At 37.4% G+C, this 20,625-nt stretch overlaps 1 protein-coding gene across 7 annotated transcripts in view; it reads left to right on the top strand.

Moving 5' to 3' along the window:
* The window catches only part of NTNG1 (netrin G1), a 334,650-nt gene that overhangs the window by 164,607 nt on the left and 149,418 nt on the right, over positions 1-20,625 (top strand). For all 7 annotated transcript variants that reach the window (XM_033434182.2, XM_033434176.2, XM_049700758.1 and 4 more), the window contains exon 3: positions 7,472-8,112. In XM_033434182.2, the coding sequence (XP_033290073.1) occupies positions 7,472-8,112 (641 nt within the window). The remainder of the gene's footprint in view (positions 1-7,471; positions 8,113-20,625) is intronic.

The following is a 20,625-nucleotide window of genomic DNA, read 5'->3' as shown; positions in this document are numbered from 1 at the left end:
AACTATATGCCAATAAAAAATAACAGTAATAAAATAATAGGATAATAACTCTACTATAAGATTGCATTAATTTAAATATTAAAAACATTATATTTAAAGTCTGAAAAAAAATAAAACATGGAGATTTTAGTGTATGAAGAATACTACTTGGATTACCATAGGGGTGGAGACCAGCAAATATTTTCAGACTGGGATTTGATGCTGGGATAGTTTAAATCACAATTCTCAGCCTTGATAAGGCTAGTGGTGCTGCAACCACTGCAGGGTGGTTTGGATGAAGTATCATATGCAGGAAGGGTGGTGAAGTAGAGTAAATTATCACCCAGCTGAGCCCCCCCGACTCCTCCTCTTTCATACTCTTGTTCAGTGGGCTTTGACACCTACATCCAAATCCGCTCCAAGCTTGAAATGTCTCTGTATCTTTTCCTAAAAACACTTGCACATTTATTTTTGCATCTTACTCCATAAAATTCTGTTTTTAGTATAAAAATATGTTTAATTATGTACCAAGGGGTGAAACTCCAGGAAGTTGTATAGGGTTGTTAGTGACACTGTTTACCCTCAAGGACACCTGATGCTCTCCCTGAGAGCATGAGTAACCAATGTGAGAAACATGTGATTGTTGCTTGTTTAGGTCTAAACTTCACTACTAAATTGCAAATATTTTATCGTATTATTTCTGTGTTTTTCACAATACTTTAAAAATAGCAATGGTACCCAGTAAACAACTAATGAACTTGGAAGAGAGACATTTGAAAGAAATAAAGAGTATGAGAAATCAGAATAGACACACCAAAACACAATCACGTTTGAGTGTCACACTGGGAAGATACCTTCCTGCCTCTTGTGATTAATTGATCACTTCAACAGAGGATGCTTTGGTCTTCCCATACTCTCTTAAAGTTGGTGGTTTTCAGAAGATGGACATCAAGCAGATCTTGGACTTACTTTCTCATGTGAGAGAAAAAGGAAGCAATTTTTGCGAATCAAATCTGATCTTTCAGGACTCGAAATCCTCAAACTAATCCTCATGATGGCATCAGGATGCAGAACATTCCTACCTTGGTGGTAGTTTATTCACCTTGTTTCTTTCAAATTACTTTAACTGAGACTGCTGACAGCTTGCTTCAGCTTTGTGTTATTAACATTTAAGTGTCTGTGTTCTGGTCTATTTTGAGACTATCTATAAGGCAAAATACTGTACCAAAGATTTTTAAGGAATGTTTATTAAGAAAATAAATTTTAAAAAGCCATTGTCCTACCAATTACAATAGTGTCAGCTTACTACAGTGTTTTCTGCAGATAGTCACTTTTGAACGCACTTGATTCTATGAATATTTCTTCTTCAGTACATACACAGTAATGATTTCGATTGCTATGTAGGAATCCATTTTTGTGGCTTGTGGCTTTAGACTTTTATTGGCTCCTTCTCAGAAACTTGGTCTTCTTGACCTCTGCAGCCCTCACCAGTTTGAAAATCCTAACCATAATTCTCTGTGGGGATTTACACCGGTGTCTATTCTGGCTTGTAATCTGTGATACGGCTTCTAGCATTCTTGTTGTAGAAAAGTGAAGCCCTCCCATCTTTATGGGAGTAAAAAAGTCCACACACGGTTAGTATTGTCAGCGAGTAGATGGAAACAAGCAACAGCTTCAGTCAGGCCTTAAGGTTGTGTCTATGGCAGGGAGGAATCTTTGTGATGAGCAAGGGGTTCCATTAGAAGATGGAGTAGTAGGTTTTTAACTTCAGAGTTACAAAAACAAAATTCTGTATTTTCTGTCATTCTTAGAGTGGCCATATTTCCCAAACTAAAAGTTAGGATTCATGCTCTGACAAATACATAGGTACTTTTGTAACACCAGTTTCAGAATATTTTAGTTGGGTCAGTCCCGAAATATTCAGGCTATGCTGTTACCATGTATATGCCCTACATTGGGACCCAACATGCCAATCAATAGGGCAGGTTACAAAGTGAGATTGCAGTGCCATTTGAAGAGATCAGTGCCCTTTGTTTCCAAAGATACAATGGACAACTGGAAACACACTGCTGTATGGGCCTTTCTCATCTGAGGATATATAGAGTCTATCCCCATAGCTGTGGTCATCAAGGCTTTTCAGTATTGGTGGCATTGATATTTATCTTTCAGATTTCTGGGAAAGATACCCACTCTCTTGGATTGTTCTTACCTCTGGGTCTGGTTTCTCTCTGTTCTCCCTTAGTTCAGTAACAAAGTTGTAAGGCCTGAAAAGGGCACCTCAGCATGAGTAATTGAACATCAGCTTCCATACTCAGAGTAGTCTGAGTTTCATCTGAAAATTCATAAAGGATGGGCCTTTCCCCTTTATTAGAGCCAAGAAAAAATCTAGAAGTTCCAAGAAAGGACTGGGAGTGGAGGTCCCTCCAACCAAAAATTACCCCTCTGATATAAAGAGGTCAATCATCAGCCTCCCAGAAACTGTCCTGCTTGGTTGGCTCCCAATGAGCTGTATTTAAAGAGGAGAAAAAGCCATCTCCTGAAGGCGGTAGCCCAGCCTAGCAGCTAAAGCATGTTGCTCATGGTCTGTCTGTCTGAGAGGTGAGCAGTGGACTGTGCTACTGGTTTCTTCATCCTTCGAAAGCCTTGCACTGGCAAAGCCATAGTGATGTCCATTTCAAAGTCACAGTGGGAACAGGCCTGGAGTGCTATCTCAGAATGCAGTTTCTGCTCCCCTTGCCTCTGTGTCTTTTTTTTTTTTTCCTTACTGTCCCTTACCAATAAAACAAGCAAGGATGAGCCAGATGCAAATGGTTGGGAGGCAGCTCTGTCTCAGTGTTTTTCACAATCTATGTAAGTGTTAACTCAAATGCTTCTCACAGCCACTTGTAAGTTACATGCCTGCTTGGCATGTAACTTACAAGTTTGTAACAGATCTCCCATGAGAATTCCCTGTAGTTCCAACTGTCATTACCAATATTTTGCCAATAGGTAAAGCTTGGAAAAGCAAGTTCACAATGGTAGGAACCACAAGTATTACACTATATACTGCTTATATAGGATTTTCTTTTTTAACTCTGAAGGATCTAGCAGATCTTAGGTGAAAGGATGTTCTTTTCAAAGTGTCACCAGAAGGAAGACACTTCTGTCCATAGAAACAGTACGAACATATCTAAAATTTTATTTATCCCTCTAAGTTCTGAAAGGACGTTAAAGAAGAATAATAACACTGCACTTTGGCTACAAAGTTCTAATTAATAACTAACTTCAGTTCTCCCAGTGGTAAAATATTACATTATTTTTTAAATGAAATTAAACATAACAATCTTCTTCTTATTGTTATAGAAATATTTAGCAGCAATATCTGTTTAATTATTTAGGCATCACTTAATGGTATAAATATTATCAGCACAGTCATAAATATTTTCTGCTTTGTCCATAGACAATCAGCTAAGGATCTGTTGCTTGTAGGACTTAAATTAAGATCTATTTAAGGCTGCCTGCTGGCCACAAAATAATGCTTACATTTGCTAATGCCTGAATCTGTTAGATTTAGCAACAAGAAGTGTTCTTTGCTTTCACAAGTAGGAGGAAGTTATTTTTCTTATATAAATTTTATTGTTGCTGGTATTAGAGAGATTTAGGGTGTGGTTGAAGTAGTTGAAATTTTAATTAATCTAATCCTTTAACAGCAATTGTTTTCATATTGATAATTCTCTGTAACGACAGTGCTGTACTACAGATCACACCCGTATGAAATATTTACACTAAATATTTTAGCATATAATCTCACCTCCAGCTTTCTCTTTCTAGAATGATAAGATTTTCAGCTTTGGCTTTCTTCTTTTCCTCTTTTTTCTCTTTCACCCAGCATGCAGGGTTTCTTCTTAGGGAACCAGAATGATTTGTTTTTCCTCTGCTAATTTTCTCTCAATGTCATTATCTCTCAGTAAGTTATGTTAATGGCCATCAAATCATTAACCTCCTAAAAGAGCACAGATGCTATTAAATAAGAATAGTTCAATTTCTTGTTTGTTTGTTTGGGTTTTGGTATCTACAGTCATTTGGTGTAGATTTTCATTTGAAATGATTTGTTTACTCATCAGTTTCAATAAATTGTTATGCTGCTGAAATTATCACTAGGAGTAGAGTCAGATGAAGGACAAAACTGTCATTTTGGTCAACCTCTGATTATCTCCTGTGTAAACTGGGAATTGTTCTTAATCTGCTCAAATGTCATATTCTCCAGGCAAGACTTTCTCTGACCTCCCAATATAAAATTACAGTCAGTATCCTTTCTCTAACAGCATTCTCCCCTTTAATTGGCTCTATTTTTCTGTATAGCAGTTATCATCATGTAACATTATAAAGCATTATATATCTGTTTTTTTTAGTGCATCTCTCCCCAACTAAGACAGAAGCTCTGCTAAAAGCAAGGATTTGGATTTTTCTACTGTTGTATCCTGAGAGCCAAGACAAGTGCCTTAAATATAATAATACAGTAGGCAGTCAATAAATAATTATTGAATACATGAAGCTTAAACTACCAGATCATTGCAAAGAAACGAAAGTTTCCCCTTTTCCTGGCATGCGTTTTGATGGCTGACAACTTGATGTAGGTGTAAGCATTTATCCTGGTCTGGCTGTCTTCTCAGCCCAAGTGGAAGGGTGTCCCTCTCTGCAACAAAAGCAAACAGTGCTGGATGTGGCTGTCTTCATTAAACAACTAAAACTTCGGGTTGTGCCCTGTTGTTTGGCATCCGTCCACATGTTTACAATTTTAAGAGTAATACAAAGCAGAGAATCTTAAAGGATGCTCTCCAGGAATCTATACTTATGTGGTACATAAATAGGGGTTACTAAAACAAAAAGGGGTTCCATGGTCAAATCAGTTTCTGAAACTAGGTAGTATACGAAGCTAAGGAAGGTTCTTAACGTCAAGGCATCTCAGAGGTATGATAATGCTCATTAGGGCTCTCCAAGGCAAGAAGACCTTAGGCTGTGTTTTCCAAACTCATTTGGTCATAGGCTCTTCTGCTCTACCAGCCAACTCTTGTTTCCAAGACTAGGTTGCATCATAGGGAACTCCATTGACTTAGGAGTTGAATGGGCCAGGTCAGGTGCAGGAAAAGTGGGTTCCGGCTCCACTCCTTACTCACTCTGTTATATGACCTTGGACAAGTCACTTAACACTTCTGTATGCCTCACTTTTCCGTAAGGTAGGGATGAAAAGGATTACCCAGGATAATGTATGTAAAGTAAATGATCTATAAGTGCTAAATAAACGCTGAGTATCGTCAACACCTTTTATCAAATGTGGAAATGAGTGCTTTTTAAATAGATATCTTTAAGCATATTTTCTAAGACAGGTTTCCTAGTATTGACCCACACCCAGAGTCAGCTAGCTGTGCCTCCTTTTTTGTCACAGACCCTGTCCCCATCTGAGGAGCTCTGTGTATCTAAGCAGAGATCAAGGAAATGCTATATTTCAACAAGGCTTAATACAAATGTCTGATAACTCACTTTGGTGTATCCCGCAGAGTTGATTTCCTGTGTTTCAATACCCTTGACCTCAGATGAAGATGCTTTTGTCAGGAGAAAGGTGGTAGCATCCAAGTTAATGATTGTGCAGATGGCCACATGCTGACAGATTTTGAAGTGACCATATTTTTTCCAGTAAATTTCACATGAAGGTGTGATTTGTGTAAATCTGACCCCTTCCAGTAAAATGTGCATTTCCATATATTTAGAATTTATAAATCCTGACAGATTCCACAATATTTATAGCCCTCCATAAAAAGCCTTTGCCAGTTTGCAGAGCTCTGCATTTGGCTCTCTGGTATGCTTAAGAGAGTTTAAATAATAATAAATTTGGTGATTTATTCCACCTGGAACAGAAACTTATTTTGCCCCCATTGGCTCACTATGAGTGGGATACTATAAATAGTGCCACAGATGCTGGGATCAAGAATAGGGAATTGAAATTCAAGAGAGAACAGAAACATTTCCATTATCACTGATGCCTTGAATGTATTTTTAAAACATTTCTGGTCCTCAAATAATGTACCTTCTCTCCTTTCTCCTACCCCATCTCAATTACACTCAGACCCCCAAACCTGTTGCCAGCTTTAGGATTCAGTTGCATTAATGGAAAAGAGAGAGGGGAAGTATTGGCTGACTAGGCAGGACAAAGTTGCCTCTAGGGAGGCCAAAGCAAGTCTCCAATGTTCGTCTTACATTTCGCAGGAGTCAGCTGGTAACTGAGCATTAATGTCTAAAGTGTAAATTCATTATTTGAGACCCAGCTCATGCATCCTGCAGATATGATGAAAAGGTCTCAGTTCATGAAAAAGAAAAAAGAAAAAATCTAGTTGTAATTACAAGAGAAAGCCTAAGGACAATGTCAGAGGATCAATTCTTTCACCCATTCATGCTTATAATTACCCAGTACAGGGTAATAGAGAAATACCTGACTCGTTGACTCCAAATGATACCATTTTTTAAAACACAAAATAACCCAAAATTTGGGAGCCAATTGTTTGCCATAGAATCAGTCTACCAATGAAACCTGAGAGCAGCCATTTAGTTTCGCATAAGTGGTGTTATAACTTGTTGTGATATATGACAAGGAGACTTATTTTCAGCTTCTTGTTAGAGTAGACTGTGAAGGAATTAGCCTTTGTGTGAGGGAAAATAATAATAATGGCTAACATCCACAGAGAGCTGACCGTGGGCCGGCACAGAGTAATACTCTGCAAAAACCTTCTAATTAAGTACTGGATTTTCCTGTCCTGATAAGTTGGAGCACACCCCCACCCTGAGCAATCCCCTTGCCTCTAGCTAATAGGATGGCAGATGTTGGGACCAAGCCCCAGAGCCTGTAGTGTACCACATTTTAATGATTTGTGGTGAGCAAAGTAAATGCTTTAAAAGCAAGCTTTATGAAGCAGGGACCCAGTTAAGTATGATGGATTTGAGGTGAAGCAAAAAGAAGCTGGATGTCATATGGGGGTATTGTTTCCCAAACAGGACACAGGTATCTACGGTTCATTGCTAATTCTAAAGCTTTACTTGAAAAATGACTTCTTAAAAAATTGTGCTCTTGAGGAATGTCCTTGAGGCATGGAGGAATTTCCTTGCTTTTCTATAACATCTTTCTAAGAGGATGCGGAGGTATTGAGCTGTTAGACAGTTGCTCAGTGTCTTTGTGCTTCTGAGATCACATTATGGGTCTAACACATATGGGATAAATAAACTGTTTTCATTTCTTAAAGACCATGGGAGGAAATAAGACAAGAAAATTACCATATTGCCTCTTTTTTTTTTAAGCTATTAAAGAGGAGAATCCAGTTAAGGCAAATAAAAATGATTACTGCAAACAGGTTGTTGTTGGTATTTTTCTTTTTCTCCTAGCCTCCCACTCAGCAACAGCAATATGGCAAGACTTGTGTCAAACCAGTGTTCTGATGCACCCTCTTTTCTTCTTCTTCCATAGGGCAACCCCTACATGTGCAATAATGAGTGTGATGCAAGTACCCCGGAGCTGGCACATCCACCTGAGCTGATGTTTGATTTTGAAGGAAGACATCCCTCTACATTTTGGCAGTCTGCTACTTGGAAAGAGTATCCCAAGCCTCTCCAGGTTAACATCACTCTGTCTTGGAGCAAAACTATTGAGCTCACAGACAACATAGTTATTACCTTTGAATCGGGGCGTCCAGACCAAATGATCCTGGAGAAATCTCTTGATTATGGACGAACATGGCAGCCCTATCAGTATTATGCCACAGACTGCTTAGATGCTTTCCACATGGATCCTAAATCCGTGAAGGATTTATCGCAGCATACGGTCTTAGAAATCATTTGCACCGAAGAGTACTCCACAGGGTATATGACCAACAGCAAAATAATCCACTTTGAAATCAAAGATAGGTTCGCGTTTTTTGCCGGACCTTGGCTACGCAATATGGCTTCCCTCTACGGACAACTGGATACAACCAAGAAACTCAGAGATTTCTTTACTGTCACAGACCTGAGGATAAGGCTTTTGAGACCTGCCGTTGGGGAAATATTTGTAGACGAGCTACACTTGGCACGCTACTTCTACGCCATCTCAGACATAAAGGTTCATGGAAGGTAAGAAAACAACTGTCTGACTTGAATGAGAATGGGTGTGTCCAAAGAAAAGGCCAGTTTGCTGCTCCTGCAGCTGTAGAGTGACATTTGTCCCTTTCTACTGTAACATTTTCTCAGGAACGCCAGCCTAGAGGTAGGTTCTGAGGCGTTTGAGACCCTTCTAACTCAGCAGTAATTGGTGATCCCAGAGTTGCTGTCACTGAACCTGAACCTGGAAGGATTTCTTAGAATTTAAACCAGAGGCCAAAAAAAAGCATCTTACTTGAGAACAAGGAAGTCCCTAGGTCAGGGGGTGGTTTAAGTCTTTAAGGTAACGAAGCCAGGGGAACAAAGCCAGCTGCTCTGTAAAAGGGACTGAAAAACAAAAAATACATCTTGCTATTGTTTTTGAATGCAAGAGAGAGTTTCAGCATGGTTCAACTCTCTGTTTATGTTTTGTTATATCGTACCAAAAAAGTTCCAGAAATGAAAGTTATGTCTCTTTACATTTATTAAATCAGAACCGAAAGCATTTAGGAAATACACTGCATTTATTAATGAGGGGCAAGCTCTACTTTTCAGGTTCTTGGATGTTACTATCTTAAAAGGATATACTATCGTTTAAAATACGAACCTGACTCAGGCTACCTTCATTTTGTCAGTCAATTACAGATGCACCAGAGTTCAAATGCATTCATGCTCCCAGTCAGGCATATCTTTGTTTTGATAATATACCAGAGACACAATTGAGCAAGTTTCCAAGGATTTTGAAGACATTTAAATGAAAAACTTGAATAATGAGAACAAGGACCACCAACACAGAGATTCTCAACCAGATTTTTAAGTGTGGTATGCTACCAGAATAGCCATCTGACAGGAGTTGAAGCATGAGATGATGAGTTGGGAAAACTAAAGGTAAGAGTGGAGTATAGAGCACATTGAGAAAAAAAAAAAGGAAATGTGAAGCAAAGCAATAATCATTCTAAAAATGCCAAGAGAGCTTTAAATCAAAATATATGAGGATAAGAATATAAACAGTACATACATCATGTAGGTTTAGTTAATCATAAAAGCTAAACAAATAAGTACAGATTCATTGATTACTGGCTTCCAGTAATCCCTTAGGGCAGCTTAGTCCTCAGAGACTGGAGGAGTGTTGAGACTCCCTGGGCTTTCAGAGAGTTGTCTCAAACCACCTTTAATAATGGTGCTGGTACACTTGTGCACTAGAAGGAAGAAGTGGCCACTGCTGTTAAGTGAGAGCCAGAGTGGGCACGCAGAATGGGGTGGTGGGCATGACCTCGGTAAGGTGGAAAAGGTTTCAGAATTTTACCTTATGGAATCTGACTTATGGAGAACAGCAGGAACTGATGGCCACCTACTCTCAGCTTTGTTCTGGCTTCATGTTTCTCATGGAGGAGTCAAGAATCTTTAGCTATGGAGCCTCTTTTAAAACTTTTAACCAAGGTTTGGTGAAGTTTGATGAAAATATCTTTAGAGCAAAATCATATTTCTGAGAGAAATATGCACTGGTTCAATATTGAGCTTGTGTGTTCTAGAGTTCATATACGACCAGGGCATGACATGAGAGCAGTGTGGAGCTATGATGTTTCATATGAGTTTGTGATTTATAATAAAATGCAGCTATTGTACTCATGAATATTTTAGCAAAAGATCAGTTTCCAGTATCTTATTCTTGGGAACATACAATATATAAAAACAGTTGATGTTGATATTATTAACAATAGCATACCACAACAAAGTAACAAGCATTCTGTTTATCTACAAGAATAAATATCAAAATTAATAAGTTGAGATGTGAATTTGAATCCTAGTGTGATCTATATTGTTAGGTAGAATCATCTAGGTCAGCTTACTTACAGTTTGAGAAATCCTTAAACTAAGCCAAAATCCTTATAGCCCAACTTCCCCTAAAACTCTCATTTTTCACTTATAAAAAAGGCAGTCTTGTGATGTTTTTTGGCTGGAAAATAAACATTGTTTGGGCTTATTTCTGTTATTAGATATTCATTTTTGTTTCCTCTGATTACTTAAGAGAGTATAAAATACACTTTAAAGCTAAAAGCATTTTGGTGCATTCTCTATTGGAGTCGGACATACTGTCACTTAAAGATGCCATGTTAGAAATGTAGAATCCCACCAGATTTATCATTTTTCTTTTATCCTTCATCCTAGTAGTATCCTTCAACTGTATTTCAATGGTTCTGAGGAGTTTGGAGGAGCCCTCCTCCCTTCTCTGGGACTCACCTCCACTGTCTTTTCCTGTTCACCAGTCAACTGAAAGCTGGTGAGGAAGCAGCTGGGCAAAAGAGAAAGGTCCAATAGAGGTGAACCCCTTCCATAAGGTTCCACTCTGTCACCTCCAAACTCTGTCCAAATTCCTCAGGGCAAAACTGGTGCTGGCATGTACTGTGCTAGGTACCAGATGGCTGGGGTATTTTTAGTCTTAAGGGAGGGACTAAAGAAGCAAGGCCTGATGGCTCGGGCATATCTCCAGCTTCTAAGTTATATAAGGAAGATGGAGCCACTAAGGGAACTGTTGAGCTATTGCCTGGTTCACAGCCCTTTCAGCAAAGAAGCTGATATACGCTTGAAAATTTCAGTTGGGTTAAAATCCTGAGTCGTCTTTTTCCTACATAGTAAATAATCTATAGGAGGATTCAACATTAATTGATGATCTCTAAAAGAAGGTACTAAAATTTCTTTTCAAGAATATCATAAATATAAACTTTCCAAAATATAACTGTCTTTGCTTCCCTCAGCCCATGCCCTCTGCCATCCTTGATGTGATTACAATGTTTAACTTACTTTTACATGTCTGTGTCTGATCATTATAATGATATTTTTCTACCTGTCACTCCCCCACCACTCCCACCATGATGTGAGAATTGGCGTGAGTTATTTGGGGAAAGCGGGTGAATTTCCATAGAATGGTGAACACATAATACTACGAGTTTTTTTCACCTTGAAATATTAATCTACGAAACAAAAACAATTGACTGTGAATTCCAATTTTCTACTTCCTGTGCACGTGTATATGGCCTTTATGTTTTATACTGACTTGCATTATTTGGTGTAAAACTAGTTTTGATTGTTATTAAACTAATGTAGCATTTATGTTCTTTTTAGCATGTGACACATCTGATACCAATTTTATTGTTGACAACTATAATCACATCATAAAAATTTTATGCCTCTTTTGCTACATACATATTTTGCTTCCATTTACTCACTCTTATTGTGTATTTATTAAGATAATGGAGGAAAAAGAGGACATAAGGCCGTTGGCAATCTCAGCAACTCCATGTTACTTACATTGTTCAATAAACCTAATAATCTTCACGGACTAATTCTGACTTACGGATGTCCTGCTTCAGTAAATCAGGGTGATTTTCTCTAGTGAATAATAGACGAGTGCAGTGTGCCAGTACCTTAATTAAAGAGTGGCTCTCTTAGTCGTGATCTCATTTTAATTTACAGGGTAATACTACAATAATATTACTAATGGAAGTTACATTAAAGGGCATCAAGTAGCATTAACTGTATTAAATTATGGTACTTGTGTTAATTAACTGCTGAAGCAAGATGGTTCTAATGGCCAAAAAGGTCATCTAATGCATAAATAAAATCTACCCAGACAAGGGGTGAGAGGAGAAATGAAGAGTAGATGTTTGTTCTGAATATCTTTCTATACATACAGGGAGTTAAATGCACAGGGCTGTTAAATATAGATAATGTCCAAAATGTTTTCTTAGTCACGCAGTTGGAAGTTTTGACTTTTAAGTGTTTTGTTTCGGTTTAAACTTTCCAGATTCAAATTCATTGAAAAGTAAACATTATATTTGTAAGATACATAGATTTTAGAGAATATAAATTCAACATTATCGTTTCTTTGAGGTGAAGGGCTTCAAGGAAGCAATGCAATTTATTGTAATAATTGTTAAGTCTGAAAGACCAATGAACATTGGATAATATGCTCATTTATTTGTAAGATATACAGTCAGCAGTGTATCAAGGTACTGGTTTCAGACATAAGATAACAGAAATTTTTTTCAACCTCAAAAGATTTAGGACAGGATTGTAAAAACTTTTCTCAGTGATAGAAAACTCTAATGCACATCTCCATTACTTGCCTTGTTACACAATATTCCTAAACATAATTATCAATAATTTTTTCCCAGTAGTGTTTACTCATTTCTTGATCCCTGCAGGGCCTACCCAAGCTCCCTATAGGTGGTTGGCTGTCAGTTACTATTTAGAGAATTGACTTCACCCTGATGCCTCCATTTATCTTTAAGAAAAGAGCCAGGGAGCACTAGCACAGAAGCTCCACTTCCACACACTTTTGGGTGCTTTCTTTGCTTCACTGCTGCCCCAGCTCAGAAGCACAGCCTCCCTGCCTAATCCCAGGACCTGGGAAGGTCCAGGGACAGAAATATTCTCTTTGGGTATCCGAAGTGAGAAAGGTCCCCTATACTCTCACCCTCAGAAGGAATCAGATATATTTATTTAAATGTCACCTCCTTGGTATTTGCTCTAATTGGGACAAAGTGAGGTTGAAATTCACTTTCTTGAAGCAAGGCTTTCAAATGGTTAGTGCACAGACTTGTGATATTAGGTAAACAGGAACACCAGTGGAAGTTTAAAAGTAAAAAAGCAGTTGGGCATTTTTCAAACTTTCTCAAATAATTTGGAAAACACATGTAATATGGAAGTGCTTTGCCAATTATAAAAGACTTACATTTATCCTGTAATTTCTCTTAGTCTTTTTCCTAGCGGCAATTTGGATAAATCCACCAAAATATTTACCCTTTGTCTCTCCTGTGAGAGGCGTCCTGCAGGGTGCTTTTGACACATTTTTGGCCTGTCATTTTTCCGTTCTTCCCAATTAGTCCTAAATACTGAGGTTGGGCTTTACTACTGCTTTTGTAACACCTTTCTTCTTTCTGTTACCCAAAAAGACTTTACCTCTGACCTGGGACAGGTGGTGGGCTAGACAGTGGCTATATAGAGATGCAGGAGGCATAGTCAGTGCCTTCAAGGAACTGATATCCAGAAGGGGCTGAGACATGTAAACAAAAATGATGACAGCTTGGGTTAAATGCTTTTACCGTGTGAGTGTATAAATTGCCCTGGAAACAGAGCAGGAGATACTAACTTAATCTGGGAAGCCTCGCAGAAGCTCTGATGAGGATGACATTTGCATGGTATCTTGAATATGTGCCTTAGAATGCCAAGCAGCCAGTGCAGAATGGATATTCTAGGTTACAAATTATGCTTTAAAACAGCACAGCATGTTGAGGAACTCCAAATAGTGAGGAATTGGTGGAGTGGACAAATCCTGGGAGATGCTCTTCCATCTTCTCCCTATGGATGTTTAGTATCTCCAAGAAGCCTTTAAGGATTCCTGCATCTTGGCCTCTGAGTTCCCAATGTCATAGGAAATCTAAGAGTATATGGGTTCTCATATAGCAATTAAATGTAGGTGGGAAACATTCTAAGGCAGTGGTGTTAAGAGGATAGTCCAGTGTGGCTGTATGAGCAAGGAAATACAGAGAGAGACAAGGAGAGCAGTACAATTGCTTAATTGTGGAGCAACCGTAACTCCAAGTCCTGATGCTTAAGTGGAGAGTCTGTAAAAGCTCTCCAAATTCCACAAAAGCAATCAGAGCGTAAGGGTTTAATATTTGCTTACAAAGTCAATAGGACTTGGCAACCAATCAGATTTCAAAGAAGGAAAGACTTTAGTAGGGATCCAAGTGGGGAGTCCAGTAAAGGATTTGAAAATACTGCTCTGGTGTTCCAGAGAAAGATTTGCATTAGAAATGTAGGTTTGAAAATTATCCCCTTACATGTGATGGTTGAAGTTTAGGGAATGGAAGACACTGATATGATAGGGTGTTTTCCCTTATAATTTTAAATGACTATGGTCATTTATAGAACATTTACAGAACTCTGTGGAGTACTGTCATTTAAGAGGTAATTCTTGAAGCAAATTAAGAAAAACTGAGAAACAGAAGGAAATCAGAAAAGAGGAGAATGAAGTGATTCTAATAGCCCCTATTAATGTTTAAGTGGTAATCCTTTACATTTGTACAGCACTCAGGTTACAAGATTCTTGTTATACACCTTCTTTCCTTTAGTCCTTACAAGTAACTTGTGAGGCAGGTGCTGTTTAACCCCATTTTACAGATGAGAAACTGAAGACCAGAGAAGTTCCATGACTTTTTTATTTTTAACATCCTACACATAATAAAGTGACAAAATCAGGTTGCTGATTACAAACTTCATGTTTTCTTTTTATTATGCTCTTGTAGCCACACTAACCTGAAGTGAGCTCAGTACATATAGCAGACTCAGAATATTCCCAAAAGACCCACTTTAAATGGCAATAATGAACCAATAAGTCTTGTGGCTCAACCCTTCTTGGAATATTCTGGAAGGCACTTCTCCATGACTTTTGGCCCAGTACAAGGTATCTCCATTTTGCTTTTACAAAAGACCTACATTAGTACCTGTTTTCGCTAACCAAAAGGAGTCTAAAGAGGATTTTCACCTTTATTTTAAAAGGAGAAAAGCAAAAATAGTGTTCAGCGATTGTTCTGCCCCAAGCCCCGTTAGAGGCAGCGTGCACCCTGAGCAGCCTGGTGAGAGCGGCACCGCCAGGCTCCTTCCCTGGGAACTACACTCAGCATCTCAGCATCAAGGCTCCATAGTTTGGAACTGTGTCTGTGAGCTTCTGTACTCTTATCTCAACTTATTCTGTCCATCTGTTACCAAGATGTGTCCTAGGGTAATTGCTTCTTTGCTCTACACCATTTCAGCTTACGAAAGGTTTCATAGGAACTCCCTACTTTCAGATAGCGGAGGAAACCTGCATTTCATTATACCAGATTGCAGTGTGTTTATCTGAACTCTAACTTCTTACTTCATTTTTAGCAACTTTATAATGTGTGATTGGGCTAATTTGTCATATTGTGTTAGTTTTTAACAAAATTAAGATAGTTGCTCATTTTCTGAGGGGGAAAATAAATAGATGAACTTAATTTTTTCCCATATTTTTCCATAGACCTTTAATACCTGCAACTACTTCCACTTAACGGGCATCATCAAACACTAAAACAAGCCACAAACATTAATGGATAAACTTGGAAATGGCCAACTACCTTAGTTTATTTTAAGAAAGTTTATCCTTCAGTTGAGAGCAATCAAATTTTCCTTTTAACTTCCATATATTAGTCCACATTCTTCCTTCTGGAACTATAGTGAATGTGTGCTACCTCTTTCATGTAATAAAATTTCATAAATTTGCAGTCAAGGATTCTATCCCTCCAAGTCTTTTTTTTTCCAAGTTAAATTTAACCATACTATCAACCAAAAATTTTAATTCCTTCTTCTTTTTGAAGGAAAATGAAATTCAATAAATAAGAGCATTCAGATGAAAAGCTTAGTAACCATAATTAAAAATAAAAAACAGGGCTTCCCTGGTGGCACAGTGGTTGAGAGTCCGCCTGCTGATGCAGGGCACACGGTTTCGTGCCCCGGTCCAGGAAGATCCCACATGCCGCGGAGCAGCTGGGCCCGTGAGCCATAGCCACTGAGCCTGCGCGTCCGGAGCCTGTGCTTCGCAACGGGAGAGGCCACACAGTGAGAGGCCCGCATACCGCAAAATAAATAAATAAAAATAAATAAAAATAAAAAACAACATAGAGTATTGCTACTTAACTCCAGTGAAAATGCTTAAAATAAATATTTATGGTATGAACCCATGTTAGGAGGACAACAGAGTGCCATTCTGATTTGGGGCATAATTTTTAAATCCTTGAGGATTTCTTGAATTATAAAGAGAATATATGCATAAGCAGCTCATTTTCCTCTGAGGTTTATACCATTATAAGGAGAGAATGTATCTAATAATTTCTTCAGTTAAATTATGAACTTCCTTAGTGTGCAGAAAAGCAACCCAGTTTAGGAGCTTGTCTCTTTATCCTTAACTCCCCAGTGCCAGAGATTTTTTTTTAACTAATGGGTCAGTAAAGGAAAGATGTCTCCTTTTAAGAAACATAAGGATATTTAGGCAAAATACCACATAATAAAAAAGTGAGATAATTTTCTCCCTCACTTAATTTATCACTTAATTTATCATTTTTAGAGGAAGTTGTGTTATGGCTACATCCGTATGCCCAAACAATGGGAAATAGGGATACACTCAGCTTTTCCATCCACCTTCAGGACCCATGTTTTTTATTCTAATTCAGTGGTTGTCATCTTTGGAAGGTCTTCTTGTTTTATTGTCACTAGGTTCAAAGGTATTTCCTGACACAGTAGGAGTTCATGGCCATTGGTCGATATTGAATGTAAAAGTTTTTGTGGATCTATGTGATCAGCGGTTCAGTAGAGACACTCTTTCCATTCATTCTCCAAATACAAGAACAAAAGTGTTAAGGTCCTAGCTTTTATCATAGTAATTTGATTGTGTGGATAGATATGTTGATTTCATAACAATATAAATATATACTCCAATTCATTAAGCCACATTTAGAATAAAAAATGTTAGTGTAACCAGAATTAACTGCACTGCATATAAATTCATGTTTGCTATTTCTGCCTCCTTTTTATAGGTAAGAAAACTGTATCTAAACAAGATCAACAATCAGTGGCAAAGAGGAGATAGAATTTTTTTTGCTTTTTTATTTTTATAAATTTTTTTTTTTACAATTTTAAACGTTACTTTCCATTTACAGTTATTAAAAAATATTGGTATATTCCCCATGTTGTACAATACATCCTTAAGCCTATCTTACACCCAATAGTTTATACCTCCCCCTCCCCCACCCCTATATTGCCCTTACCCCCCACTGGTAACCACTAGTTTGTTCTCTATATCTGTGAGTCTGCTTCTTTTTTGTTTTATTCACTAGATTGTTGTATATTTTAGATTCCACATATAAGTGATATCATACAGTATTTGTCTTTCTCTGTCTGACTTCACTTAGCGTAATGCTCTCCAAATCCATCCATGTTGCTGCAAATGGCAAAATTTCATTCTTTTTTATGATCTAGTAGTATTCAATTGTATGTATATACCACACCATCTTGATCCATTCATCTGTGGATGGACACTTAGGTTGCTTTCATATCTTGGCAATTGTAAATAATGCTGCTATGAACATTGGATTACATGTATCTTTTCAAATTAGTGTTTTTGTTTTTTTTTAGATATTTACTTAGGAGTGGGATTGCTGGGTCATAAGGTAGTTCTAGTTTTAGTTTTTTGAGAAACCTCGATATTGTTTTCCACAGTGACTGCACCAAGTTACACTCCCACCAGCAGTATACAAGAGTTCTCTTTTCCCCACATCCTTGCCAACATTTGTTATTTGTGTTCTTTTTAATGATAGCCATTCTGACAGGTATGAGGTGATACCTCATTGTGGTCTTGATTTACATTCCCCTGATGATTAGCAATGCTGAACACCTTTTCATGTGCCTGTTGGCCATCTACCTTTCCTCTTTGGAAAAATGTCTATTCAGTTCTGTTTGTTTTTTTGATGTTGAGTTGTATAAGCAGTTTATATATGTCGGATATTAATTCCTATTGGTCATATCATTTGCAGATGTTTTCTGCTATTCAGTAGTTTGTCTTTTCATTTTGTCAATGGTTTTCTTTGCTGTGCAAAAGCCTTTAAGTTTAATTAGGTCCTATTTGTTGTTATTGTTGTTTCTCCTATTTTCTTTACTTTAGGAGAAGGATCCAAAAAGATATTGCTGTGATTTATGTCAAAGAGTGTTCTGCCTATGTTTTCCTCTAGGAGTTTTATAGTATCCAGTCTTACCTTTAGGTCTTTAATCCATTTGTGTTTATTTTTGTATATAGTGTTAGAGAATGCCTAGAGACAAATGAAAACAAAAACACGGTGATCCAAAACCTATGGGATGCAGCAAAAGCAGTTCTAAGAGGGGAGTTTATAGCAATACAAGCTTACTTCAGGAAACAAGATATCAAATAAAGAACCTAACCTTACACCTAAAGGAACTAGAGAAAGAAGAACAAACAAAACCTAAAGTTAGTAGAAGGAAAGAAATCATAAAGATCAAAGAAGAAATAAGTGAAATAGAGACTAAAAGAAAACAATAGAAAAGATCAATGTAACTAAAAGCTGGTTCTTTGAAAAGATAAACAAAATTGATAAACCTTTAGACAGACTCATTGAGAGGAAAAAAAAAAGGGAGAGGGCCCAAATCAATAAAATCATAAATGAAAAAGGAGAAGTTACAACTGACACCATAAAAATACAAAGGATCATAAGAGACTACTAGGAACAACTATAGGCCAAAAAATGGACAACCTAAAAGAAGTGGACAAATTCTTGGAAAGGTACAATCTCCCAAGACTGAGCCAGGAAAAAATAGAAAATATGAACAAATCCATTGCCAGTAATGTAAATCAGTAATTTAAAAATGCCCAACAAACAGAAGTCCAGGACCAGATGGCTTCATAGGTGAATTCTACCAAACTCTTTAGAGAAGAGTTAACACCTAACCTTTTGAGACTATTCCAAAAAATTGCACAAGAAGGAACACTTCTGAACTCATTCTTTGAGGCCACCATCACCCTGATACCAAAATCAGACAAAGATGCTACGAAAAAAGAAAATTATAGGCCAATATCACAGATGAGCATAGATGCAAAAATCCTCAACAAAATACTAGCAAGCCAAACCCAACAATACATTAAGGATCATACACCATTATCAAGTGGGATTTATTCCAGGCAGGGATGCAAGGATTTTTCAATATCCATAAATCAGTGTGATATACTATATTAACAAATTAAAGAATAAAAACTATATGATCTTCTCAATAGAAAAAGCTATTACTAAAATTCAACATCCATTTGTGATAAATACTCTCCAGAAAGTGGGCATAGAGGGAACCTACCTCAATGTAATAAAGGCCATATATGATAAACCCACAGCTAACATCATACTCAATGGTGAAAAGCTGAAAACATTTCCTCTATGATCTGGAACGAGGCAAGGATGCCCACTCTCACCACTTTTATTCAACATAGTTTTGGAAGTCCTAGCCACAGCAATAAGAGAAGAAAAAGAAACGAAGGGAATACAAATTGGAAAGGAAGAAGTAAAATTGTCACTGTTTGCAGATGACATGATACTATACATAGAAAATCCTAAAAATGCCACCAGAAAACCACTATAACTCATCAATGAATTTTGTAAAGTTGAAGGATACAAAATTAATATACAGAAATCTGTTGCATTTCTATACACTAAAAATGAAATATCAGAAACAGAAATTAAAGAAACAGTCCCATTTACCATTGTATCAAAAATTATAAAATACCTAGGAATAAACCTACCTAAGGAGGCAAAAGACCTGTACTCCAAAAACTATAAGATGCTGATGAAAGAAATTGAAGACAACACAAACAGATGGAAAAATATACTGTGTTCTTGGATTGGAAGAATAAGTATTGTTAAAGTGACCATACTACCCAAGGCAATCTACAGATTCAATGCAATCCCTATCAAAATACCAATGGCATTTTTCACAGAAAAATATGAAATTACTTATGTTTCGGCAAATTAGTTCATTTCTGAACCTCCACTTGAAAAAAATTGGAAGAATGAATAGCCTAGATTTAAAATGTGTGATGTAAGTGTCTCACAAATATCATTGGTCCAAAGATCCCAATCCAGAATATTATGTAATTGGGATAACTACTGTGTCAGCTCTTTCTTGATTTGTGACTGGTGCCTAAGACAACTGATAATGTGCTAGGAATGTATTGAGAGGACACAGGACAAAACATTAGGATCTCAAAATCATTTTTTGTCTTATTTTAGAAGGGAACATTGGCTAGGAGTCAAGAGGTTCTAGCTCTAGCTGTGCTAATAACTCTGTGAGCTCAGAGCAAATCTCAACCAGTGTAAGCAGAATCTCCTCATCTTCAAAATGAGAGTGTTATACTTGATTTGTGTTTCTCAGAATTACTCTTCAAATAATGGCTGTAATGGTCAAAGACTTTGGAAATGTTGTTTGCAATATTTCCTTCTAGGAGAATCACAATATATACTAGCATATTAAAGGCCCTGAGATGTCCTACAGTAAAGGAATGTTTCCATTTTATTTAACCAGATCCTCCCAAACACTTAGTCAAAAAAACCCCTCTATTAGCACCCCAAAGAATTAGTGTTAATGGAACTCAGGTAGGGTAACAAGGTCTCTTCAGTCTCCAGTATCGTTGGACTCTTCATATGATATAAGGAAATAAATGAAAACATAGTGTGTGTGTGTTTGAACTATTTGCAGTGCTAAGAACAGCAAAGGTATTTGATATTTCACAGCAAGGTCTAGTTTTAGCTATCATCCTTTGATATCATTGCTACGTTAAGAGAAAAAATGAGACTATCTTAGTGAAAGGCTAGCTTTGATGGGGAGTACCTTTGTTTTTTACTGTTGCTCTTATTTTTTGAACATTGGAGAGTA

The sequence above is a fragment of the Orcinus orca genome, chromosome 1 (assembly GCF_937001465.1).
Source record: "Orcinus orca chromosome 1, mOrcOrc1.1, whole genome shotgun sequence".
Classification (NCBI taxonomy): Eukaryota; Metazoa; Chordata; class Mammalia; order Artiodactyla; family Delphinidae; genus Orcinus; species Orcinus orca.
This window is presented reverse-complemented; position numbering and strand designations above follow the sequence as displayed.